Source organism: Trachemys scripta, chromosome 2, assembly GCF_013100865.1.
Source record: "Trachemys scripta elegans isolate TJP31775 chromosome 2, CAS_Tse_1.0, whole genome shotgun sequence".
NCBI lineage: Eukaryota > Metazoa > Chordata > Testudines > Emydidae > Trachemys > Trachemys scripta.
This window is the reverse complement of record NC_048299.1, coordinates 193,944,728-193,971,195: the sequence shown is the minus strand read 5'-3', so window position 1 is coordinate 193,971,195 and position 26,468 is coordinate 193,944,728. Positions and strand designations below refer to the sequence as shown.

Here is a 26,468-nt window from a genome sequence, read left to right as displayed (position 1 = left end):
CCATTCAAAGTAGCCCACAAATATCAACCAGACAGTGCCTCCAATTCTTGGGGCATATGGCAGCAAGCACAACAATACCACCACATGCCAGGCTTCACATGTGATGCCTTCAGATGTGGTTCAGCTCAGTTTATAGACCAAAGAGGGACAGACTAGACAAACCCCTGTCACTACCCACCAGAATCAAGAACTCCTTAGATTAGTGGAAAGACCCAACCAAGGTTTGCAAGGGGATCCCCTTCTCCCAAACTCCCCTGTTTTTTCTCTGATAGGGTGGAGTGCACATATAAACGACCTCATGACACAAGGCAAGTGGTCACCCACAGGTATCTCTTCACGCCATCCTCCTGAAGCTGAGAGCATCAGGAATGCCCTTACTCACTTCCTCCCATTGGCCAAAGGATCGCACACAAAAGTCCTAACAGACAACCTAGCCTGTATGTACTACATAAATCAACAAGGGGCAGTCAGGTCGCCCCTCCCTCTGTGCGGAGGTGATGAAACTATGGAACTGGTGTATCTCCCATGACCGTACACTGTCAACAGCCTACCTCCCGGGCACAAAAAATTCAATAGCAAACACTCTCAGTTGCCGATTCCAACACAAACATGAGTGGGAGCTAGACCCAGTAGTACTACACTATCTATTCAGGTGGTAGAGGACGCCGAACACAGACCTGTTTGCCACTTACGTGAACAAGAAATGTCCACACTACTGCTCCAGAGCAGAGATAAGACAACACTGCCTGGGCGATGCTTTCGTCTCCACTGGGATGGAAATCTTCTCTATGCCTTTCCTCCATTTCCCCTACTGTTGAAGTCCTGCTGAAAATAAAAAGAAATGGGGCACGTCATGTACCCTTACCTCTCACAGCTCGGGACATGCCTGCCAATCCCTCTCCAAGCCACTCCGTACCTCCTCTTGCAGAACAAATGACGTATTCTACATCCCAACCTGAGGATTCTCTACCTCAAAGCATGGCTCCTTCTTAGTTTCCAACATCTAGAAAGCTCCTGTTTGAAGGAGGTACAAGAGGGGTTACTACACAGTAGAAAGTGCTCAACATGACATACTTACCTGCAAAAATGGTCCAGGTTTCGGACGTGGTATACTTCCCAACAAATCTCCCTGACATCTGCAACTCTTCCACATATCTTAGATTATTCACTGACCATAAAAAGATTGGGGCTCTCTGATTCCACCTACCAGCTATAGCAGCCTTCCACTAACCCGTAGAGGGATACTCAGTACTGTCACACCAAACCATTAATAGGTTCCTCAAGGGTATAGTAAATCTTTGCCACAACCTCGATTTCCTTCTCCCACATGGGACCTAAACCTGGTATTAAAAAGACTGACTTAGGCCTCCCTTCAAACCCATGGCCACATGTTCACTTACATACATCTCAATGAAAATGGCCTTCCTGATAGCAATCACCTCAGCAAGGAGAATAGGAGAAATAGCAGCTCTGATGGCACATTCCCTCCCACCCCCACTCCCCACAGTTCTTTAGGGACAAAGGTACCCTCAGGCCACATCCAAAATTAATTCCTAAGGTAGCCTCCCTGTTCCATATGAACCAATTGATTCACCTTCCAATATTCTATCCAGAGCCTTACTTTGACAACAGGGAGCCTATATTACACACAGTAGATGTCAGGAGAGCCCTAGCCTTTTACCTGGATAGATGAAGGCTTTCCGGAAGTCACCTAATCTTTTCCTTTTTGTTGCAGAAATATCAAAGGGCAAAGCAACATCACCCCAGAGGCTCTCCAAATGGGTCTCAAACTGCATTAGACAATGTTACCAGGTTCACAACGTGACCCCTTCAGATAGTATTCTCTCTCACTCCACGAGGTCAATCTCTTGATATGTTGACTTCTTTAAGAATGTCTCTATCTCAGAAATCTGTAGAGCAGTGACCTGGGCATCAGACCACACCTTTGCAGAACAGTGTGCGATCACTGGGGACTCCGCCTCCAATGCCATCTTTGGCTCCACAGTACCGTCATCTGTAACTGACCTGACTCCAAAGTCCCAGCCCTCCGGTGGGCATACTGTTCAAGAGTTGCCTACTGTGGAGAGCCCATAGGGATACTACTTGAAGGAGTTACTCACCTTGTGCAATAACCATGGTTCTTCAAGGTGTGTCCCTCTATGGTTGCTCCGCAACGCACATCTGAAGTAGAGTTCTTGTCAATGGCTCCGCGATAGAGAAGGAACTAAGGGGGATTAGCCTGTATGCGCTGACTAGCCTTGTGGCGGGGCACGAGGGGAGGCAGCACATCTGTGGGCCTAGCAGACACTGCTACTGAAGTTCGTCAATCTGCAGCACAGGGACTCAAGCACTCCTACAGCGGAGCAACCATAAGGGGAAACATCTCTAAGAACCATCGTTACTGCATAAGGGAGTAACTTCTTCATCTTACAGAGATAGATTAAAAGATACAAGTAGTAGAAAATAATATACAGGTGTTAATGGGAGGTAGCCAGCAGGTAGACACTGTGTACATGGAAGAAATTAGGGAAAAGATGAACTTGGAACTTTCAGTGATAGGCTGGAGAAGAGCATGTTTGAGCTGTGTGTGACATGATAAGAATGGGAAAAGAATGGCCAGCAAGAAAGGATGTGGAAGATTGAGGATCTGATGGAAAGACTCTGTCAAGAGAAGTTTGAAAAGAAAAGGACTGGAACCCATGCCATCAACTGGGAGTGACAAAGAATCACAGGCACCTCCAACTTCCTGTAAACAGGAAAAGGAGTTGAAAAGTAAAGTACCTTTTGAGTTGAAGTTTCTCACATAAGATCAAATTGTGGCAGACTTTAGTTTTAACTTTCAGACTCATATGACTGATTTGTTTCTATACTAACTTCTTCAAACATGAAGCACTACTAGAGATTCATCCCAAATTAATTCCTGTGGGTGGGGCTTGGGGTTGTCTCAAAATGAATCATCCTATCAGTTTTTTTCTTAGTTCCATTCTTATCCCAACAAAGGCTTGCTCTACAAACCAGATGTTAAAGATCACTAGACCCAAACCAGTTACAGACTTTAGACTGTCCACCCAGCTCTTAGCTTAATACCAACAAAATCTGTCCCCAAGACAGATTGTGCTTCTCATTGTTTGTTTGTATTCTGGTAGGGAAGTAGCTCCAAGGTCATACGTCTCATGCAGGATATTTGTAAAACAACCACAAGTAATTCTCTACATTCCTTAATCTCTCATGTTGGCATTTGCTTGGGTCTTGTATTCGGGTGCGTATGATATTTCTGTATTACTAAATGTAATCAATTTCTTCAGCATCTTGGGAGGAAGGAAGACCAGCCACTCAGGCGCATCCATTTAATTCTGTTCTGCTGCATTGACATGGCTGGAAATTGTCTGCTGTTTCATTCTCGTGGGAGTAAGCCACCAAATGCGGGGGGTGGCTACCTGCAAATGTCTCCTGAACACTTAAGATATGTGAGACTGCCTCCAACGTCCGCCTTGAAACATTCTAGAAAGATTTCCATACATTCAAATCAAGACCAGCCTGGACTGCGTCAAAGGGTAAACTCTAAAAGTAATGGCCTGATTTCACCATGGGTATTGAGTCCCAAGACTCTGTCAGCACTGGAAGCATTGGAGCAAACCAAGTATTCCCCATGTAATTTCACCTCCAAAATGCCTGGTACATTCATGCTCAAAGTAGAAAGGTTCCTCAGATTCCAGATGCACTTGAAGCCTCAGCACTTTGTCAGTAGTACAGAGTTCTGGTGCGTCTGAGGTGGAGTCTTTCAAGAAGAGGTCAAGACTCAAAAGAATTGAAAAAGTGAGCACTTCTGACATATCGGTGCTCCTAACTTCCTGCAGCTTTGTAACAAGATCTTTTTAATTCCAATGTACTTCCTTTGTACCCATATTCATAACATAGGAAGTTAAATCAGTATTAGTTTGCTCTGTGATTAGTGTGCTCTCTTTAGCCAAACTTTGTGTTCTTCTGAGACCATGAAGTCCTCAATAGACTTCAAGGCATCCCTCTGGCTCTGCATTATGATTGGTGGGAACCTTCAGTGCAATTGGAATGCTTTTATTTTCACCAAAATCAGTGGCAACTGCAAGGAAAAGAGGAAGAAAACTGGCTTTCATGTTGACTGGTTTAAAGGGTGCCTTAAATATTCCTTACCCAAGTCACATTGCCCCAACAGTATAAACTAGAGCCCACGAGTCCTTAAGTCATGTTTTCAATGAACACCACAAAACTATTTTTTCTAGGGGTTCTTGAACATATAGCCAGCTTCCTGCTTTCTCAAAGGCAGATGAGGACAACTTTTACAACCATTGGCACTTACATTTAAGTGTAGTGTACATATATGCAGTTACTATCAAGGTTTTGAAACACAGGGACCATAAATTGCAGTAATACATAGGATATAAATTTAATACTAGGAATTGCGTTTACCCACTGCATTAAGATCTAGAATTTTAAAGTCGTATATCTAACGTTCGCTTTTACAGTGTTCAGTGATTTTTATATGTCATGAGTTATGATGTGCAAAGAGAATTAACCGAATAGATTTTCAGTTTTGTATGTAGATACTATAGTTTTTACTGCCTCTTTTTGTTTAGGACCAGTATCTTAATTCTTGTGAGTCCTAATCCATCGCTTGCCACAAAGCCTTCAATATTTCCTTGGAGTGGTCTAATTTATATACATTGTGACAATGGACAAAAGGTAAAAGTGGTTTTCTTAAAGTTTCCATGAAGTCTTAAGATAATTGTTGGTTACCATTCTGCTAAAAGTCAGTTTAATTTTGGGACGCTAATTCATTACTTTACCATTCTACTAAACTTACTTTTCCCATGAAAGTCTCTTCTGTAAGCCTGTAAAATCCATTGGGGAGAAAACCATTCAAGTAGGGGTTTATTTAAATGTAAAGATAGGTTACGGACACTTATTGGGGAATATTTCATTTAATTGAATAGGTTAAAGCTGTTTTGGGATCCAAAGGTTCTTGGTTTGATAGGGGTTATCAGTCTTTGAAGAAGAATGGTGGGCTCCTTAAATTGACTGAGTTATATCTACAATTGCCACACACCTGTTAAGCACTTACACTTTGTACTATAATTTAGTATCTCAGTAAGTATGAGATACTAAAATGCGAAGAACTATAGTAGTTTGTTGCTAGACAAGGGTGGTGAGCACTTGCTTGTTTTGGGCCTGATTCAGCAAAACGTATCTAGCCTTCTGGAGTCTGCAGAACTGTAAAAAGCAATAGACTAGGTCTGTGGCAAGGAGTATACAAACACCAGTCTTTTCCCTTCTTTTTCTGTCTACCTGCTTCTATCCAAATACATTTTTTCTGACAATATCTGTTTTGAATTAAGGAATTTAAATGCAGAAATATTTCTAAGGGAGCAAAGTTTGCATTCCATTGATTTAGTGTATTTAAAAGGTACAAGGTCTCTTGTGAATCTCAATCAAAGATATTGACATCAGTCAATACTATACAGTTGAATTGGCTTGAGAGATTCCTGGAGTATTTCATATAAATATGAAACAACACATAAGAAAACTTCATGCACTAATATTAATTAGGGAAGGCAAAAGTCCTCTTGCATTATCCAGTTCATCCTCCTGCCAAATATAGGATGGTTCCTTGTGTGGTGGTCTTTCTAGCATTTTCCCAACTTGTTCAACAGTACCAAGTGATGGGGGTTATCCTTCCTGTGGGAAAGTATTCTGCAATATGATAGGAGTTTGCTGTTTACAATGCAGAGTTTTGGTGTACAACATTTATGAACTCAACCCATTTAATATTCTGATTGGATTTCTGAAATTGTAATGTTACAATTAATATACTGTATATGACAATATTTCCATAGAAATATCTTTTATATGATAATTAAAACTCTATCACTCATAAAATGAACCAGTCTCTTTAGGTATTACCACCATTAGCTAACAAAGGTAATCAACGATTTTGGATGTTTCTAAAAGCTTAGTCATGAGCTCGGGCTAGCTGATCATTTATACGTCCCCAAAAAATTCAACCTCTGTGGGTGCCCATCAAGTGCTTTGGCTGCCATTTGGGACTAAACTAAAATATACAACACAGAGTTAAAATACTACACCTCTACCCCAATATAGTGCGACCCGATATAACATGAATTTGGATATAAGGTGGTAAAGCAGTGCTCCGGGTGAGGGCTGTGCACTCCGGTGGATCAAAGCAAATTTGATATAACGCTGTTTCACCTATAATGCGGTAAGATTTTTTTTTGGTTCCCGAGGACAGCATTATATCGAGGTAGAGGTGTACTTCTTTCTTGGGAAGTCACTTCTATAAGAAATCATACTAATTGAATTGAATTATAGAAATTTCAACCTGTACCTCAGATTCTGAATAAAAGTTTGTGAAATACAAATTTGACTACCATCTCACTGCCCAATATAATGTAGGACCTTTTATTTGTCCAAAGAGGCAAGGTAAAGTTACTAAGATTAAACTGATGCAGTGCTGTCTCCTTAAAATCCGCAGACACGCCGCTCCAGTGACTTAGCGTTTTTACAAGCTGCAGGAGAGCTTTGTCAGATTTCACTGCTGTCTTTCAGATCCCTGTAGTCAGCAATAAAACTTGAAAGAATCAGTTAAATTTTTATCATGGGAAAGCTAGAAGTAACAGCAGAGACAACCACTGGAATGGTTTGTTGCAGAAGGAGACTCAAAAATGAAGGCTGTAGAAAGAGTAGTGGCAGAAACTTCACCTTGCAGCAGCCAGTGGGCTCTTCTCCCTTCCAGCTGCCAGAGATGGCTAGATAGATAGGCAGAGCTTCAGATTCTTCCCCTACTACGTGGAGGCTGATAGGAATTATACCAGCTGGTGGTGGGTTGGATGTTGGCTGCTTGCTTTGGACACTGCCTCTCAATGGCGAGGTATCCCATCTTTTATAGCTCTCTATAGCTAATAAGCCTAGTCCTCCAGCTATTCAGTTTCTAGTAAAATTTCCAAATCAGTATTTTGGGTGCATGGCTGAGGATGGGCAAGAAAAAAAGTACAATTTTAGAGACATTTTGGGAAGAGGAGAAAGGTCAAGAATGGGGTAAGATGAGGAAGTGAGGAAATGGATACTGCAGAAATCAGCTCAAGACGTACTATGCTCTATTGTAGAAAAAACTCGGGTGAAGACAGGAAATGTATAACAGAACCAATGGATGTAGCAAATAGGGTTTGGTCAAATTGTATTTGTCCATTCAACTAACTTTAACTATATGGAAATTTATTCATTTGCTTAAACACTATTTTGTGGTGTTTGACCTGCCAAACATGATTAAGCCAATAAATAATAGATTAATACTTGTGGAATTCAAATATAGTTAGTGAATACTTTGTTATTTGACCAGCACTTACTACTATAGGGGCCCCATTTAAAGTTCATTCCAATTTTAGAGGTATTACCATTTCCAGCTGTATTTCCCATTTTAAGTGTAGAGAATATCACTGTAATCAGTAGTACCTCTAACTAGACTAAACTTTAAGAATATTCAGAAGGCTGCATTGCTTGTTTGCTTGTTTGTAAAAACAACTATTGGTTAGAGGAATGGGCACAGCCTCTTCGAAGTGCATAATGTCACCAGTATTTTTCATCTTGCCTGTTAAGCTTGGTTCTCAGGCTAGTAGGTTTTTGGGTAAATGCTTCCATCCTTGTTTGTGAACCATTCAGTTTACAATGCATACACTATTTGAAACTTTAAAAATGAGACCACATATCTTCAAAATTGTTTACGGGCATCTGAAAGTTTCTCTCTCTCAAGTGAAAGTGTCATTACTACTTTTAGGGGAGGGAAAATAAAATCTGGTAAACTACGTAGGGAACCACCTGATTGAAAATACTAGTATTTTGACACTGTAGTGGAATCATGTTTTCTAATATAAACCTTTTTACAGTCAAAAAACAAATACACATTAGAATTCTTTCCTTCAAACTATTTTTCTTTAATGGTTTACTTAGAGAAGATTTTTGAAACCAGGGATAAAGGATAGGATGGCATATTCACTGACATGGGAAATATAAAATCAAATTAACAAGATTAAAAAAGGTATAGTAGTATCATCGAGAGAGAGAGAGGAAAAGAAATGTGACTAAAAAGCTTTCTAAAGTTACATTACTCTGCTCTTGTGACCATGCTCACTCAAGAATTTTCAGTTGAGAGTTTCATACTGGGACAATTTTAGTCCCTAAATTAGTAGAAGAAACATAGTGATTCTGTGTGTGCTTGCATATGTCCATTACACAGTAGGTGTGTGTGTCTCATACATCAACGGAGGAGAGTTACCCCTAACGGAGTTCATCAATCCTGTCATGGCCAGATTACTTAACAGTCTAGATAGATTATTCCTTCCTGTTTGTGACCCAGTGCCCATTAGGGACTTCAAATTTAGTATTGTCTGCGCTTATGAGTCCCCCATTTCAAACCCTTAGTATCTCTTTTTGTTTGTACATCTGTCACTGAAGTAGGCTTCCTGGCGGTCATCACTTCAGCCAGGCGAGAGAGGGAATTGCAGGCACTTGTCACAGATCCCCAGAACTGTTTTTTATATGGACAAAATTCAGCTTGGACATCATCCAAAATTTCTGTCAATGGTGGTTTCAGATTTCCACCTTAATCTCTGTGCTTACCTGTTTCCTCCCCCCAAAAGCCACATCTTCACAAAGGTGAAGAAAAGCTGCACTCCCTAGATATGCATTGAGCTTTTGTCATTTTACCTGGACAGAATAAACCTTTCAGGGTCTATACCTAGTTGCTTGTTTCCTGTTCAGAACACCTGAAGGGACACCCAATTATGATTCAGACTCTCAAAATAGATTATCAGTTGCATCTCTTATGTTGCAATGGGCAGGATGCTACCTGAAAAGTTGATGGCATGCACTACTAGGACATATACAGCCTTGGCAGGATTAGTGGTGCATGTCCCTATTATGGATATTTGGAGACCACTGATGTCTTCTGTCTACACATTTATTGCTTAGCACTGCATCAGGAGTGGGAAAAGCAGTCTTGAAGTCCTTCCAATGAACCTCTGAGACCCAACACATTTGATAAGAGCTTCATAATCACCTACAATGTAGTGGACATAACCAAGCACTCGAAGAAGAGTTTACTCACCTTCTCATAATTGTTGCATATGTCCATTACATGACTCACTCTCCTTCCCCAACACATTGGAGTCTGTCTTCGGTTTTTGGTGCTAAGAAACTGAAGGGAAGGGTATGATAATGTCACCCTTTATACCCTGGACATGGAGCACAAGGAGATAAGCTAGGACAAAGCCACCCTAACAGATACTGCTAGGGAATACTCTCCGTTGATGCATTAGACACATGCACACCTGCAGTGTAATGGACATATTCAACATATATCTCTAGGAACAACAGTTCTGAGAAGGTGAGTAACCATTTTTTCTATTTGTTAAAGCCATTGATAACATGGTTACTGCTCTTGTACCATTGAGGCATAAGTAGAGCTTGTTGTTGGGATGTGTGTGTCTCAAAGTAAATAAGAACTAGCTATTTGGATTGACTTGTAATATAACGTTGTTGTTCTTTTTTTACCCCAAAATTGTGCAAAAGTTCATTAAAGTTCAGATTCGAGAAGACATTGCCCAGGATGTATCTTCAACAGGTTCAGCATCTAAAAAGCTGGATGTCCTTATACCATCATCTGAGTCTGTCATTCATATGATAAAACCACTTCCAAAGCTACCTTCAACAAAAGTTGAAATAAAGAACAGAACTATTATTTTTCCTGAAACAAGATTTGGTGAAAGCTCAGGTAATATCCATTATTCATAAAATTACCACTTCTGCTAGCGTCAAATGTTCAGCATTTAAGTTTGCTACGTTGCAAGTTTGAAAATAACTTATTTATTATTTTTATTCCTTTAGCAACTAGTATGACCAACCAAATCCACTCTTTTGATGTAATTTCATGTAATGAAAGTTTTATGTCTGCAGAGCTCTTAATTTTTTTGAACACAATATAGCTACATAAATTTCTGACAGATTGTGTACAAATACCTCAATGAGAAGTTTCGTAGATAATGTTTCTCTAAGAGGGCTTTTTTGATAAATGAAGGGGGCGGAGGTAGCTCCCTTTTATAGACACCCAGACAGCCAGTTAGCTATAAAATTCCTCTTAGTAGCTGTTCTCTACTTGCTTTACCTGTAAAGGGTTAACAAGGCCACAGGTAAAAGGAAAGGAGTGGGCACCTGACCAAAAGAGCGGATGTGGGAGGGCTAGAACTTTTTAAAATTGGGAAAAAGCTTCCGTGTGTCTGTGTGTGTGTCTGTGTGTGTGTGTGCGTGTGTTGTGATTCTCCGAGGAAGAGGGGAACAGGGCAGCAGTTATGCTGTGAGAAGCTTTAAGCCAGGTATGACAAACCATCAGATCATACCTAGAGATTGCATATCTGAAACCCCAGATACGTATGTAAATTAGGGAATGTCTAGGAAGACGTGATTAGGTTTATCTCTATTTATTTCTTATTGGCTTGTGGACTCCTCTGTGCTAACCCCAAATGCGTTTTGTTTTGCTTGTAACCTTTAAGCTGGACCTCAAGAAGGTTATTCTTGATGTTCAATTTTTGTAAGTGGGTTTTTTTTTTAAATCTAGCAAAAAAGCCTAAGTTCCGGATATATTTTCTTTCTTTTTGTTTTTAATAAAATTTACCTTTTTTAATAACAGGATTGGATTTTAGGTGTCCTAAGAGGTTTGTGCATATATTGCTTAATTAGCTGGTGGCAACAGGTGATTTCCTTTGTTTTCTTTCTCAGCTCTTCTCCGGGGGGGGGATGGGATGAAAGGGCTTGAGGGTACTCTACAGGGAGGAATTCCCAAGTGCGCCTTCCTGGATCTCTCCCCCTTCCCCTCCCCCTTTTTTTTTTTTGCACTTGGTGGTAGCAGCATCTACCCATCCAAGGTGAGAGAAACTGTGTTTTGGAGTTTAATATCAGCCTGGAGTGGCCAGTATTAATTTTTAGAATCCTTGCAAGCCCCCACCTTCTGCACTCAGTGTCAGAGTGGGGAATCATCCTTGACAGCATTGTTGGTAATAAAGTAGATCTGTGAACCCTCAGTCTGTTTCTGTAAGTCTAAGAATGCTCAAAACTACTGTATTAAATTGCCTCGCCACTAGGTAACTACTGAATTTTCACCAATATCAGCCATTTGTTACTGCTAATAGATCAGGAGTTACATAGTGATGCACTGGCTTTATAGTTTACTGAATCCTAATACTCCAAGAATTTTCTAGGCGTATTTGATCAATTCATTTTTTCCTATTATATTATTTTGAGGGAAAGCTATGTTGTTTGTGAAACTGAGATGGATGTTCTCTTCCCATTCCTCCCCCCCTGTAAATATCTGCCTAGTTTAATATAAGCTGCTCAACTCCTTAAAATGCTACCTCAGGCAGATGTGATTTTGAAGGTATTATTATGAGCGCTGGCTTTATTTGCTTGGGAAAGATTCATGATATTTCAAGGTATGAAATGTGTTCCAAGATGTAACTTTGACCCATCATCATCTGAGAATACCATCAGGTGATTATTCTTGGCCTCCTTCAGGTCAAAGTTAATGTTATTGTTTCATGGCCCACATTGAGTTTTCACCATGTTGGAGTTAGGGCTGTGTTAGAGGCTTGGGTACAGGTTTCACTCAAATAGCCCCACAGTGAAGCTTCAGCAGCCACTATGTGCAGTGAACATCAAAGCTTCAATAACTAAAATGCCAGTGCTGGAAGCTTTGATTCTGTTTTTCCCATGGTCTGGACTTAAAGGAAAAGGCATCAGATGTCCAGGAGAAAATAGTAGGGTCAGACCTGACAAAGATGTAGAGAATGAGTTTGTAGTATTTATTGCCAACTATGGCGGTGTCGTACCTTGGACAGTCAAATACCATTATTTGGGAAGGGGTCAGAAGTGCTTCTCTACTTGTGGGTTTTTTGGATCAGCTTATCCAGTAGTATGTGGTGACAGTGCATTGAGACCTGGGCAGATGAGTTTGGATTGTTTACATCTTGGTGAGCTGGTAAACCTAGCTGCCATTCACCATGCTGTATTCTGTCTATAGCTACAGGTTTTCTAGCACAAACTAGCCATTGACCTCCTTAGCATCAGCCAAACCTTGCGTTAGCCAAGGTGCAAAGTCTGTAGATGTGCCAGATTTTATGCATCTGATGAGCTAGATGCTTGAGTTGTCCCTTGCCAATGATTTATACTCTTTGAAGATAGTTAATCAGTTTACCATGAGAGGGTAGCTTGTACCATTCAGATTCAATTGAGAAACACCAGCGATTTCAAGGACAACTTTTGTTTGAGGCTCTAGGTCTTGTAGATGTGTCCATATGATCCTTCATTAGATGATGAAGAGTAATAGGCTTAAATCCACATTCCAGATTAAACACAGTTGGCTGTTCAACCCCAAGAATTTTGTAATAGAGGTTGATAAAACGTATAAAGCGGAATCGAGCAAAGCAAGTTATTTGGCATTCTGAGACGTGAAGGTTGTTCATGAGTTGTTACTACTCTTGTCAACACCACAAATATCATTTATTCTTCATCACTCTTTATTTAAAGGTATAAAGACTCAAAAAGAGTTATAAAACACATGTACTGAATTTCTCACTTCATGTTTACTAACCTGAGGCCTTTCTTTTAGAAAACTACCTAGAGATGGAAAATAATGGGAATGAAGATGTGAGGTGGCATTTGTCATCTTTTGCCCCACCATATGTCAAGGTGAGATAACATTTGTATTGGAAATAGTGTGTGTGTTAAATTTTCAACAGGCATTTTTAACAGATGTTATACTTATTAACTTTAATCTCTTCAGATAATATTTCTCCTAGCTTAACATTCTCCCTGCGTTAGGAAATATTTGTACTTGGGTAGCTAGATGACTTATTCATTGCTGTTCTCCTCTAGTTCAGTGGTCCCCAAACTCTCTGTGTGTGGTTAGTGGACAACAAGTTGTCCATGGGGCACTACTGGATTTGTAGAGAGCTGGATGGTCACATGATGTTGACTCTCAAGAAATCAAACATGTTATTTTCCTAATTTTTCTATGTTTAATCGCTGTGGATGTGAGGGATAACATTTGATTGCCAATGGGTGGGGCCTAGGCCAATGCAATCATGAACTGGAGAGAAGGTGGTCCATGAGACAATCTTAGATGTGACCCACACTATGAAAATGCTTGAGAACCCCTACTTCTAGCTAATGTACTATTATTTCTATTACAAGTCATTAGACCACAATAGTTTTGTAAATATTATAGAATATTCTTCATTTGCTTACGAACTTGGTGGATGCTTCTAGAACACATTTTTATGAAGCAGATTATTATATTTGATTTATCAAAACTTAATTATCTCATTTGTAGGGCGTAGATGAAAGTGGAGATGTTTACAGGGCTACCTACACAGCTTTCAGATGTTCCCGTGTTTCTGGTACACTTGGAGCTCATGGAAAAGAAAAAGTAAGCTTTTTTTTTAGTGTTATGATGAATTTAAGCAAACAAACGTTGTGTCTTAACTGTAATGTAACTACTTACATGACGAATACGCACTCTGTGAAATATGACCTCGTTTCAGATGGACTTCTTTAAAGTTGGAAATAGTTTAACATGCGTCTCAACATATATTTAAATGGTAATGATAAAACACTGGCCATCCAAAATAGGGCCAGATGTACTCCATTTTCAGATGTATCAGAAAGGTCATTAGCATCCACTCATCAATATGTCTCTTCATGTAAACTCAATTGACAATACTAGAAAAAGCCCTACAATACATACATTATATTTTGCATCTATGAAGCTATTTTCTTAGGAGAGCAATTCCTTTTTTTAACAATACTTTTTGAAACTGAAATGCATATAAGGAATCACTGAATATTTGTGAATTTTTTTAGCTTTAGACCTTCTCCAGCTATTCACTTTCACCGCATTATGTCTCCTACTCATCCGTTGTAGTTTGTGAAGTTTTTTTGAGTAACATATGTGCAGTGATGCAGTTTTATAAAGCCTACGCTAAAAAACATTTTGATTTTTAATGTTGCATCTCTTAATACAATGGAACTGAGCAGTGGTTCTCAACCAGGGCTCCGGGACCCACTCGGGGGCTGTGAGCAGGTTTCAAGGGGTCCGCCATGCATGGCCAGTATTAGACTCACTAAGACCTAGGGCAAAAAGCCAGAGCCCCACTGCGGAGGACTGCAACCCGGGGCCCCAAGCCCACCACCCGGGACTAAAGTCGAAGCCTGAGCAACTTAACTTCACAATGCCCTCTGTGGCATGGGGCCCTGAGCAGTTGCCCTTCTTACTACCTACTAATGCTGATCCTAGCTTTTCTGTGCAGAAAAACAGTTGTGGCACAGCTGGGCCATGGTGTTTTTATAGCATGTTGGGGGGGGGGGCTCAGAAAGAAAAAGCTTGAGAACCCCTGAAATAGAGAGTGCTTTCAGGCTTCCTGATGATAGAAGCTATTGCAAATGTATGTGGTGAACTTAAAAGAATATATGCTTTGTACTGCTGGAAAGCTTATTGCTAGTCTGCTAGCGCTGAAAGCCAACATTTCAGATGAATACCATTCTAAATGCAAAAGCAGCAAAGAGTCCTGGGGCACTTTATAGACTAACAGACGTGTTGGAGCATGAGCTTTCGTGGGTCAATACCCACTTCGTCGGATGCATCCGACGAAGTGGGTATTCACCCACAAAACCTCATGCTCCAATACGTCTGTTAGTCTATAAGATGCCCCAGGACTCTTTGCTGCTTTTACAGATCCAGACTAACACGGCTACCCCTCTGCTTCTAAATGCAGAAGTTACACCAATTCAACCTGAGGCTTCATTTTAAATTGTCTTCATAAAACTCGTGCAGAAAGCAGTGTGGATACTTGCTTCAGCTAAAACCAGACTTATTTTGGTTTTACTTAAGTTGAATTGACTTGTGCACCAGTTTAACAAATTCGCATTAAAGTGATTAAGTCAAACCAGTTCACTTTTGACCTTGTCTTCACACAAACTTGCACCAATTTAGTTAAACTAAACCAAGTCAGTCTTATAGTGCACTAGGAACTTCCAGTTCTCAGTAGCCAAGTCTATGCAGTCTGTTAGTATGCGCAGGCTAGTGTATTTTATCTTCTTACCCCTGTTTGCTGTGTACACAAGCCCATAGACTACGAGTACTCATACAGGGCTTTGCACCAGGTTAACTAAGTCTGTTTTAAATTAATGCTTTAGTTAAACTGATGCACCCTTCCATAGAGACAAGCCCTTTCTCATGTAGCCAAGGCCTAAGGCTGTTCAAATGAAGTTGCCTCTTAGGCAATTCATTGTAATGCATATTTAAATCGCCTCTAACAAGTGCAGCACATTCGCTCACAAGCAAGTTTCGAACTTAGGGAACCTGTAACTTGTGTAACCTGGACTGCTGAGCCCTCTGTCCCACCAACCTGGGGTATCCCTCTCACACTGTGATGCTGTGGCAAGCCGCAAATCTCTGATAGGTACTACACTTACACAGACATCAACAGATAGGGATACACCCCACTGAGTTACATGAATGCTTTCCCAGCCTTACATAATCATCAGTAGCTCCCGCCAATTTTCTCCAGCTCCCCAGTCTTGCACCCCAGAACTGTACCATCTTGCACTGGTCAGAAGCCTGGCCAGTTAAAATTCATTACCCAATCCACCTTTCCCTCGATGTGGCGAGGACATACGCTAGCCTTTGTAAACTGAGCTGAGATTTCCCAAGCACTTCAACCAAAACACACTGTTTTAGGTAAAATATAAAATAGATTTATTAACTACAGAAAGCTAGATTTTAAGCGACTATAAGTAGCAGGAATAGAGATCAGAGTTGGTTACTTAAGAAACAAAAATAAATTCACAGTTTAAATTCTACACATGATCCTATTTGAATCAAGAAATGTCTCATCCTGGCAGATGGTACACACAGATCAGATCCTCAATACACAGGCTGGGATTCTCTCAGCCTGGGACCACCCTCCCCCAGTTCAAAGTCTTTGTCCTCCAGACATGTTTCCGGGTGTTGAGTTGTGGCAGGGAGTGAGTCTAAGTCAGTTCCCCTCTTTTATAGTTTCTTCCAGCTTGCTGGAAAGACCTTTGCTGTGAGGTGGGTAATCCACCTCATTGGTCAAGCAGTCTCCATTGTCTGTGTGTTCTCTCTGAGAACTCTCCATTGTATATAGTTTCTGGAATAGTGGATTCTTTCCTTGATGGGTGTTGATGAATCATTAACTGCTGTCTGGCTACTCCATTGTTGTATCTGAAAGGTAGGTGTTCCCAACCTCACAACATATTTCAGTAACACATAGATAGCAAAACTTCATAATTTCACATAAAATGATAGCACATACGATCCAACAGGATAATAATGCTCAACAGATCAAGACTTTTAAAATGATACAAGGTATACTTTGTACAAAACATATCATAATTATGACAGTGGTGAGTATGGTGGTTCCAGGGTGCTGCTTTGAGGTACAGTGTCACACTTAGGTTGTGAATTTAAACTGATATAATTAAACCAGTACAAAATACTACAAGGTTGTAGTGGTATATAAAAATCTAAGTAAACTTTCACTAACACTTTACCCTATCCTGGTAGGTTGCTATCATCTTTTTACCTAGGGATAGAGGAGATTATGCTCAATTTTGGGACCTTGAGTGTCATCCACTTGCAGAACCTCACATGAAACATAAACTAAGATTTCAGCTTTCTGGAGTGGTAAGTATATGAACACCATAAGCTGCTAATCAGTATTTGTCCACATCACTTGCTAAAGTGGGATAAAATATATATATATTATGTCCAAAACATATTATTAAGAACATAATTAAATTTTAGAGTAAGTCTTTAATTGCAGGTAGTCTCAATTCTTTTTTTCATAATCATTATTTTAGAAAGATATAACACTTTTTGCTCAACATAGCAATTTGAAGGTTTATATAACTAAAGTGATTACCTTACCCTAATTCTAACATCTTATTTTGCATTTACTGTTTTGAAGGGAATTATAAAATACTTACCCCTTCTGGTAACTACTGGTTTAGTGACAGATTTACCTATCTTGTGGGGCTTTAAATCCATGGACTTGCATCAAATCACAGAACATACATCTTTTATACCCATCCTTGGACAACACCCCAATCAAAGCCCTGTCCATCTGGAAATGCTTCAAATGTGATGGTATTCAAGAACAAGAGCTGTCTGACCCCAACCCAGAGAAGCACCCCAGAAAAGCAATAGGCACAGTTCTGGCCAGAATTTTCCCAGCATTAGACATTCATAATTTAGTGTCTTTGGTTTCTGGGTGTCCTGCATCCATCTCATTCCCTGACTGCAATACCACTTCTCTAAAAATTCCTGGTGAAGATGTGGAAAGCTTCCTACGTGTAATTCAGAATTGAGTATCTGTTTTGGATTAGGTATGAATGTCTGTTCACAGGCAAATGAATTTTTAACTCCAGCATATTGCTAACGAGCTATGGAAGCAAGTGCTGTAGGATTGAAAGATAAGATGACCAGCAATTATGGGCCTTCAGTAAAAAGGAAGATAAAATCTTGAAAAATCACTTGTTGATGCAATCTTCTGGTTGGCTTTGACAATATATCTGGTCATGTCTGCGGAACCACCAAAGGATAACAAATACTCATTACTACTCTCAGAAGTAGTGGAAATTTCTTTTCTGACCAGAGAAGAACCTGGTGCCTTTTCAATGTGCCCTTTACATGAACTTCCTTGAAATGTGTGGAGGTCAACCTCTTGGGCCCTCATGGCCTACCCGAGAGATGGTTTTTGGACCAGCTAGAGCTAGCAAAGCATCTTTCACTGCACCTGCAGAATAGACAAGACCTGTTGAACCACAGGATCCTTTTTAATCTCAGCTGAGGCCACTTGTGATTATGCAGCCTTGGCATTGAAAAGTACCAGGGATTTTCTGTTGGGATCATTGATAATTGAGCATCTAGATTCTTCTAGAACAAACATTGTATGTATAACTTTATTTATATGCCAGGCCATCAATGTACATGATGGTTTTAAAAATACATTTAAACAAGTTAAGACAAGGTCCTTGCCCCAAACACCTTACAACCTAAACTGACTAGGCAAACATACAGAAATTAACTCAGAAGGGAGTGGAGAAAGGAGATGAGAATTCAGACATTAAACCTCCCCCAACACAAAGAGAAAAGGTGTGCAGCCATTAAGATACCTTCTGCCTACCTAGCATAAGTGCATTAAAATATTTTTTTCTTTTTAGAATTGCCATGTGTTCATGTAATTTCATTTTTCTTTTCTTTAGTAACTGTTCAGGCTTGAATAATATTCACATTTAAATGTTACCCTAACATTGCTAAAAAAGGTAACGTACTTCTTTCCATTTTTTTAAAACTAAATTTCAATGTTTTGCATTTTTGAGATCAAATAACTTAGTTAAGTAACATGTTTTTTGTAACTAAGCATAAGTATTGAAGGCTATTGGGGACTGTAAAGTCTCCTTTTTTTTATTACTATTGTCCTAATAAATTCGTGCCTTAAAGTATTTGACCAGTCAATTGACCAATCATTTTTTAGACCCATCAAAGGTAAGCTCTGTGGGACAGGGACAGTGCCTTGGTTCATTTGGTCAAGTTTTCATTTCTGATTGGAGGGTAAATAAAAATCCCAAAGACTAGTGATCTTGGCTATACTAGAGTTTCTCTAGCATGGTTTGGAGAGACAGTCTTATAACTAAGCACCCCAAAAAAATAGTTACCAGCCTCTAGTGACACTTGTTATGTAGATACATCAGATTCCTTGACTGCCCGTCCCCAAGATTTAGCAGAATGCCTGGATTAGACAAACCTGTGGTGAATCCTGTCTCCTTGCAATGATATTTACCAGTGCCCTTATGGCACATTTCAAAATGAGTGCACATAATTCTTTTTTTATTTGTTCGTCAAGTCCTGCTTTTCTAGTAATTACTTCTGAAAGACCAATGAGCAACGATATTAATAGAAGTCATTTGTGCTTCTATGAGGACAATTTTGTGCTCACATCTTGAGAAACACTTCTGCCAGAGGTGTATACATCTTTTTAATCTTCCCAGGAGATGAATACCATCATTTTGTCTATCTGCAGCATCCTTTGGAAAATCGTCATAACAGGATGTTCATAGAACTCTAGAAGGTATATTGAGCATATGGAGTACATGCATCTATCATATTACTCCTGGGGGAATTCTGCACCACTTCGCATGCACAGAATTTGTCCCGTGCAGATTTCTTTTCCCCCTGTGGAAAAATAACCTTCTGACAGGGAAGCAAAGGGAAGCCACAAAAAGCCATCATGCAACCCTCCACAGCAGTATGTTTTGGGTGCCCAGGGCAGCCAGCAGAGAGGTAGATCACTGTGGGGCAGGGGGCGGGACTGGGGAAGACCCAACTGGTGGCTCCTACCCTGCGCTGGGCTCAGCTGCTAGTCCTGGCTGGGCTGGGGAGGACGGTACTTCCTCTTCCCCTGCACGGAATCCAGGGTCAGACCTCTCTCAGATTTCTCCCCCAGCTTTAGGAAGCTCTGCAAACTCCCTCTCCTCTTCTCCTCCCTCCCCCTTCCTGCACCCATCACTCCTCTTCTGTAGGAGAAGGGATCCCTGTACAGGGAGCTGGTTCCCCATCCATCCAGACCCCCTGATACCCAGACCCTCCTGCCGAGCCTCAAACACCTCCCCCCGCACTCAGACTCCCCCCTCCGATAAGTCCCCCTGCACCTGGATCACCCCAATGAGACACCTGCACCCAGATCCCCACCCCACCAAGCCCCAACCAGCTGCACCTGGATCCCCACCCCGCTGAGCCCCACTCCCCCAGCATCTGGACACCCCACTGAGCACTGTCCCCCCACACACCCAGGCCCCCCATGCTGAGCCCCAACCACGTTCACCTGGACCCCCTGCAGAGTCCCATTACTGTTGCACCCAGAACCCCCCAACAAGCTCCTGTGCATCCGGATTCCCATGCACCCTAATCCACCACTGAGGTGCCTGCACCCAGATTGCCCCACATCTGGATCCCTCCACACTAAGCCCCTCTATGTTGGATCCTGCCTTGCTGAGTCTGCCAGGTGTAGGCAAGCACAGAGGGGCAAGGGCCTGGGGTGTTTCTGGGGCAGGCCCGGTCCTTGTGCTGTGTCTGGGTTGGGTGCAGCCTCACTGCTGAGTACGTGTCCCAGCAGGGAGCTGCACAGTGATCTCCCATCTCTCTGCTCCCCAAAGCCACGCTGGAGCCTCCACATTTATTTAACATATAAAATTTGCAGAATTTTAAAATGTGTGCAGAATTTAATTTTTTTGGTGCTGAATACCCTCAGGAGTAGAATTATATTCTTTGTATCCATTCTATCCAAAATGATAGGGCCTCAAAGTAGCTGCTGACAAGATATATGCCAAGCAATGCAGAACTTAACACCTGGAAAATCATTCCTTTAAGGGAGTCTGGGCTCCACCTGCAAGGTTCCAGGAGGAATTGTGGGCTGGAAACATTTTTTTGTCAGAGAATTTGCATAACCATGCCATGATCCTCATACAGTTCATTATCAAACTCTGCAAAGGGGGATTCTGCTTTTCTGTAGAAGGGGTCGGCAACCTTTCAGAAGTGGTGTGCCGAGTCTTCATTTATTCACTCTAATGTAAGGTTTCGCGTGCCAGTAATAATTTTAACATTTTTAGAAGGTCTCTTTCTATAAGTCTATAATATATAACTAAACTATTGTTGCATGTAAAGTAAATAAGGTTTTTAAAATGTTTAAGAAGCTTCATTTAAAATTAAATTAAAATGCAGAGCCCCCCGGACCAATGGCCAGGACCCGAGCAGTGTGAGTGCCACTGAAAATCAGCTCGTGTGCCGCCTTCGGCACACGTGCCATAGGTTGCCTATCCCTGCTCTATAGAGACCTCCTCTTACTGGAAAATGCTATATCGTTATAGTTTGCTTTCCAAATTAGAAATCTCTCATGTTATGTAAGAATGCATATTTATATCTGTCCTACTGTAAAAATGTTGGTTTTATCCTTTCCATACCTGCTTCTTTGTTTCATTGATCACTGTTTGCCATTTGTAGAGTATGAGGGGAGAAACTGTGTGGCAGAATAGAAAATTCTTAGCACAGTCTTCTCTATTAGCAGCTTTTCTCTTCATTCTAATCATGCGGGTGGCTTGTTGCAGGACCAGAATGATAACTTGTAACATTTGGAATTTTTTTTCTAATGCAACGTGTATAATTTGCTCTTTAATGTTAATACAATTTCAGATTCTTGTTTTTGTTTTAACCAGCTGTTCTTCCAAAGATGTAAAGACACTAACTTTCCTTGTCGCCACACGTGAGGGGTGGGACTTCAAGGAACAACTTCTGAATTCCATAGGGAAAAGTCATAGCCTCCTTGTAGAAAATGAGTGAAGAAGTTGCTCGCAAAGAATTAATGTTAAGAAATCCATTCATTTACCGCAATCCTCATAATTTGCCTGGAAAGGTAAAATTTCAGGTTGTGGCTAAGATGCTAAATAGTTCGAGAGGCTGAAGCCACTTAAGAAGTAATCTCATTTGTACTCCATAATGAGACATTCCAAAGGGAAACCTACTGTCCAAATGGATCAGTTGCCAACAATCTTGGAATAGTTTACTGCTGTGAAGTGGTTTAAGAGGCATGCAAGTATGTAGTATGATTCCTGCAGAGGCAGTGTATATCAAAGAACAATAAGTAAATTCCCTTGTTCCAGAATATTGTAAAACTGTGGCACAAACCATGAGCTAATATTTTCAATAAAGCAAAAACACTATTCAGGTTGAGCCATATTTGAGGAACTATGTAAATGTTGTCACTTAATGTTTAAATTTTACTCCAAATATTAACTGTAGGGTTTTTCTTACCAATAGGGTGCTAAAACAGAAAATGAAGCTGTAAATGCAAAAGTTTCCACATGTGCCCTAATAAAAACTGAAATTCCAGTTATGCCAAGAAGAAGAGCTGGCTCTGAAGCTTCTACACTTAAAACTGGGTATGTATATTTTTAGTTTAAAAAAAAAGGGGGGGGGGGGAAATAGTTGAGAACACTTGTGTGGCAAACCTCTCCTATGATTCTTAGCCTTTTGCCATAAGCAAACTTGCCATATTTTCATTAGTTCAAAACTAGTTATGTGTGTGGTTGTGATTTGCTACTATGGGACAACTGGTGCAGGCATTAGAACCACTTTGAAGTGTGAAACCGTTTCAAGATGGTACTAGCTAAGAGTGCATTATCTAGTGATTTCTATGAGTTTTCGCAATATTTGTCCAGCTTTCTCCTTTGTTTCTTTCCCTTTTTGCCAGTCAGGGCTTGTCTACACGGTGCATTAATTCTCACTGGATAGGTGTTAATTATAGTGGGCACTAATGTTTTGCATGCTAATTGGCTCGTCTTGGCCCTGCTGGCACACACTAAATGTTCCCTAGTGCACATTAGCGTTCTACTGTTTGAAATGGACCACACGGGCCAGTTAGCACACAACATGTTAGTGCACACTACCATTTATGTCCCTCTAGTTTGGATTAATTCACCATGTTGATGAGCACTCGGTGTTTCTTCTCCCTCTTCAGTTTTCCCATGCTTTTGGAAGTATTTCTAATCCTGTTCTCATCTGGAGTTAGTTACAAGAGCCCAGGATGTTTCCAAAACACTTCACGTATTTAGATAAGTGCAAATCTTCACCAACGGAATCCAGTTGCCCTTGGTTTGCTATTCCAGAGCAGTCCCTCCATTTGTGATCTGCATGTCTGGTTTGAGCTTGGTGCAGTTTTGCTGCTCTTCTCAGTCAATTACCCAGAATTGAAAGTAGCATTTGATTCCTAATTGGGTTTTAGGCCTGGACATGGTTCACACATAGGCCTTTCCCTCAAAAATATGATTTCCTCCTAGATCATTGTACTAATCTTTCCCTGTCATCCTCCAACCTTCAAAGATTGAAATGATGGATGTGAAACACAATGAAATATGCACTTCCTTTTTATGGGTGTGACCTGATTCCCTGGTGCACATACGGAAATGTTCATCTCCTAGGTCTCCAGTAAAGCATATGGGCACAGCTCAAGGCTGTGAAAGTATAGAGTAAATTATTCTGATTACCACTTCACCATAGTATTCCTCTAAATTGTAATCTCTTAATTAACTGAATGTGCCAAATAGTAGCCCTAAAAGCCCTTAGAGTGACTCCTTACTGCTTTAAAACTGACAGTATCTTACAGCCCTATATCTTAAAAGACCAAATTACTTTTTACTTTTCAGTGATTCTGAATGTATTTCTATTTTGGAACTGCTTTTCAAACCGTGTGATGGGAAACTATTGGTACATTCAGATCATGTAATATAAATAGGGAACTGAATGATTTCAACCTTTTTTTGAAAACCAGGCAAAATGAAGTAATTCGAGGAGTATATGCCCGAGAAGATCATTATACGTTTCTACCAACCAGAGTTGGGGAATCAAGCACTTTAAAAGTCAATTTGCGGAATAATACTTTTATTACTCATGTGGTAAGTTTTTGACACTTTAATTTAAAACATTTAAAATCGCACTTAATTGCCTGAACAATATCTAAACATTTTCTTTTCTGATATTTCATTAAACTGTTGGTTCCAAACGTCATACTTTAAATTTTTATATATTCAAAGAAAGTTCATTTTTATAGGCTTCTTACAACTTTAGTTTTTCTTTTGCTTGTTGACTCTTAAGTATCAAGAGTTTTCTGAATAGCATACTTAAACTATCACCTCTTTCAACTGTCATAGGCTGATTATAGGCTTGTTGTTGAAGTCTAATTTTTAAAACTAATTTAATGTCTTAAGTCCTGCAGTGTGATTTTTAGCTTATTCATTATGTATAAAGCTGGGCATGTTCCATTCTTAAATCTTGGCTTTTTCTTTAAAGTTATATCTAAGTCTGTAGTTGGAAGCTTCATGAGTTGTATTGAAGTGTGTGCTAAAATAGTTACGGTAGTGCTTGCCTGTTGTTTTTTAAAGTGTTTCATATTAAATTGCAGCTGAAGTTTGTAAATCCCAGAGAGCCTTTCCACATCAGGCACTCGAAATATTCTTTGAGGTGAGTTAAGTGTATACTAAAATTTTACTAAGAAACATTAGAGGTTTCAAAACAAATCTAATCTATTTTGTAAGGTAAAACCCTATAACCAGTAAGGCTATATCATGCTGAAATATAGACTTAAGGTCCACTTTCGGACTTTAGAGTAATTTCAACATTGTGGCCTTCTAATTAAAAATGTATATCTTTGCACAAATCGTAACCAGTCTCCCCATCTTAGAGATGGGAAAAGTGAGGCATAAAGCAACATCAGAGTGAGTCAGTGGAACAGCCAGGAAAGTCAGGTCTCCTGACTCCCAATCCAACATCCTGTCCTCTGATCCATGCTATAACACCAGATTGTACAGCACCTGGGTTTTTTTCTTGGAAGTCTTTAGACCAAGAAGTGTCACACAGTGAAACAATCATACATTGTAGTAGTATGATTTTTTTGTTTTAAAAGAACAATTTGTAGAAGCAACAGTGTATCCTGTGTGAACAGTCTTTCAAATGTTAAATATGGCAACAAAATTTCAGGGCTTTGTTTAACGTACCAGTGATCGATCAAACTTGCACTCTAATAAAAAAAAAGCCTTAACATGACCTTGACCTTGGCAGAGTTAAGGCAGAATAACTTTCCAAATACATGGAATATGAGACAGATCTGCTTATAACTGATTTAAAAGTGTGAGATGTTTTTTGAGTTAGAGTATGAGTTTGAAGTTGGGGTATCTATTGCTTTTGGATATCTGGAGATGAAAGTGAAACCCTTATGGAAGGTTGTAGTGTGTTACTGATAGTGTTGTAGGCAATGTGAAGGTGGAAAGAAATGCACAAGTCTTTCCCCTTATTTTCAGCCTTTTAAGATTGTGTGTGTATGGAGTGTTTCCAATTGCAATCTTAATTGTCACTAAATGTAGTGTTGGTTGGCTAACAAGACGAAATCACAGCTGCCAGAAGTAATACATACAGTATTAGCACTATCTGTAGATCTATTCTGCTAGGTGGTGACTTTATGAATTTAATCTTTTAAGAGATTTTACATCACACTGTTACATTCAAGTTCTGATGCCTCATTTTTTTTCGAGATCCCTATTGCTTTGCTTATGTTAGGTAGTAAATCAGGTCTTGATGATGCTGCAAAATGTCTAATTCTGTGAATTGCTTCTACATGATTCCTTTTAAATTTTCTGTTTCAGTGATCAATTGATGTACATGTGAAGTTTGTTTGCAAAATTCTTTCTAAAGTAAAAGCATGCAATATTACTACTTTTTAATAAGGCTTCCAAACTGTCAATATTATAGCAGAGATACAGAACAGAGTTTCTTCAGATAAGCCAGCGACAGTAGCTATCCAAGTATCGTAGTATTTTGACTGGCTGATAGGACAGCAGCAACTTCATATTTCTAACACTGAACACCAGTAATGTGAACTTTAAAAAAGATAACTCAAGGCTATCTCTGGGTCTCTTCTCAGAAAGCATAATAAACTGGAAAAATATTTGTATGCCTAGCAAGATTTAGTTATTAATGTCACTAATGCTGCAAACCGACTGTCTCCTTTTTACAGATCCCAGCATTATATCAACCTGCCAGTCCAGTTCAAGCCAAAATCAGCAGGCAGATTCGAAGGTCTGTTGGTTGTGCACATAGACAAATATGGCAGTCTTGGTATTCGATTACTTGGTGAAGCTCATGCAAAAGAGTAACTGGAGAACAGCTTTATTAATAATCCAAAGTAAATTATTGAAGTATTGGTGTTATATTTTCCTTACTAACGTACTAATTTTTTGTACATTATGATACTTTTGCGTAAAATCTTTTGTAAGTTAAATTGAGGTGATTGTGAAAGCAAAGATTCATTTGTTAAACATTCTAAAATGAGGATAAATCACTTTGCTTAAAATTATCATGTTCTAGCTTATATTTCTGCACCTTTTTATAAGGGAGAAAAGTGTTCTATTTTTTCATTGATTATGATTTGCTAAATACAGATTATTTATTTTAAATTTAGTTCAGAAATAAATTTGTAATTCACATTTTTAATAAACTTATTTTTCATGTGAATGTCTTAAGTTTTTAGAGTGCCCATCACTGTATATTCCAAATATTATATAGCTTATATGCAAAATTGACGTTAATCCCCACAGCAATTTCACTTATATTGATATTGGATCCTTCATGGGATACTTACACAAACATACAAAATCTCAGAAATTCAGGGTGACTCCCATCTATGTGCAGTTTAAGGACTAGCAATTATCAACAATTGAGGACTAAAAATTTGGAATATGGAGGG

General features: G+C 39.8%; 1 protein-coding gene across 1 annotated transcript in view; it reads left to right on the top strand.

Annotated features, from left to right (window-relative positions):
- Positions 1-26,180, top strand: part of LOC117871808 (centrosomal protein of 192 kDa-like) — a 205,750-nt gene extending 179,570 nt beyond the window's left edge. Inside the window, exons 48-56 of the mRNA XM_034759567.1 lie at positions 4,614-4,719; positions 9,619-9,820; positions 12,707-12,786; positions 13,430-13,525; positions 16,685-16,804; positions 21,992-22,113; positions 23,502-23,625; positions 24,132-24,190; positions 25,740-26,180. Coding sequence (XP_034615458.1) covers positions 4,614-4,719; positions 9,619-9,820; positions 12,707-12,786; positions 13,430-13,525; positions 16,685-16,804; positions 21,992-22,113; positions 23,502-23,625; positions 24,132-24,190; positions 25,740-25,878 — 1,048 coding nt within the window. The 3' untranslated portion in view covers positions 25,879-26,180. The remainder of the gene's footprint in view (positions 1-4,613; positions 4,720-9,618; positions 9,821-12,706; positions 12,787-13,429; positions 13,526-16,684; positions 16,805-21,991; positions 22,114-23,501; positions 23,626-24,131; positions 24,191-25,739) is intronic.
- The last annotated feature ends 288 nt before the right edge of the window (positions 26,181-26,468 follow it).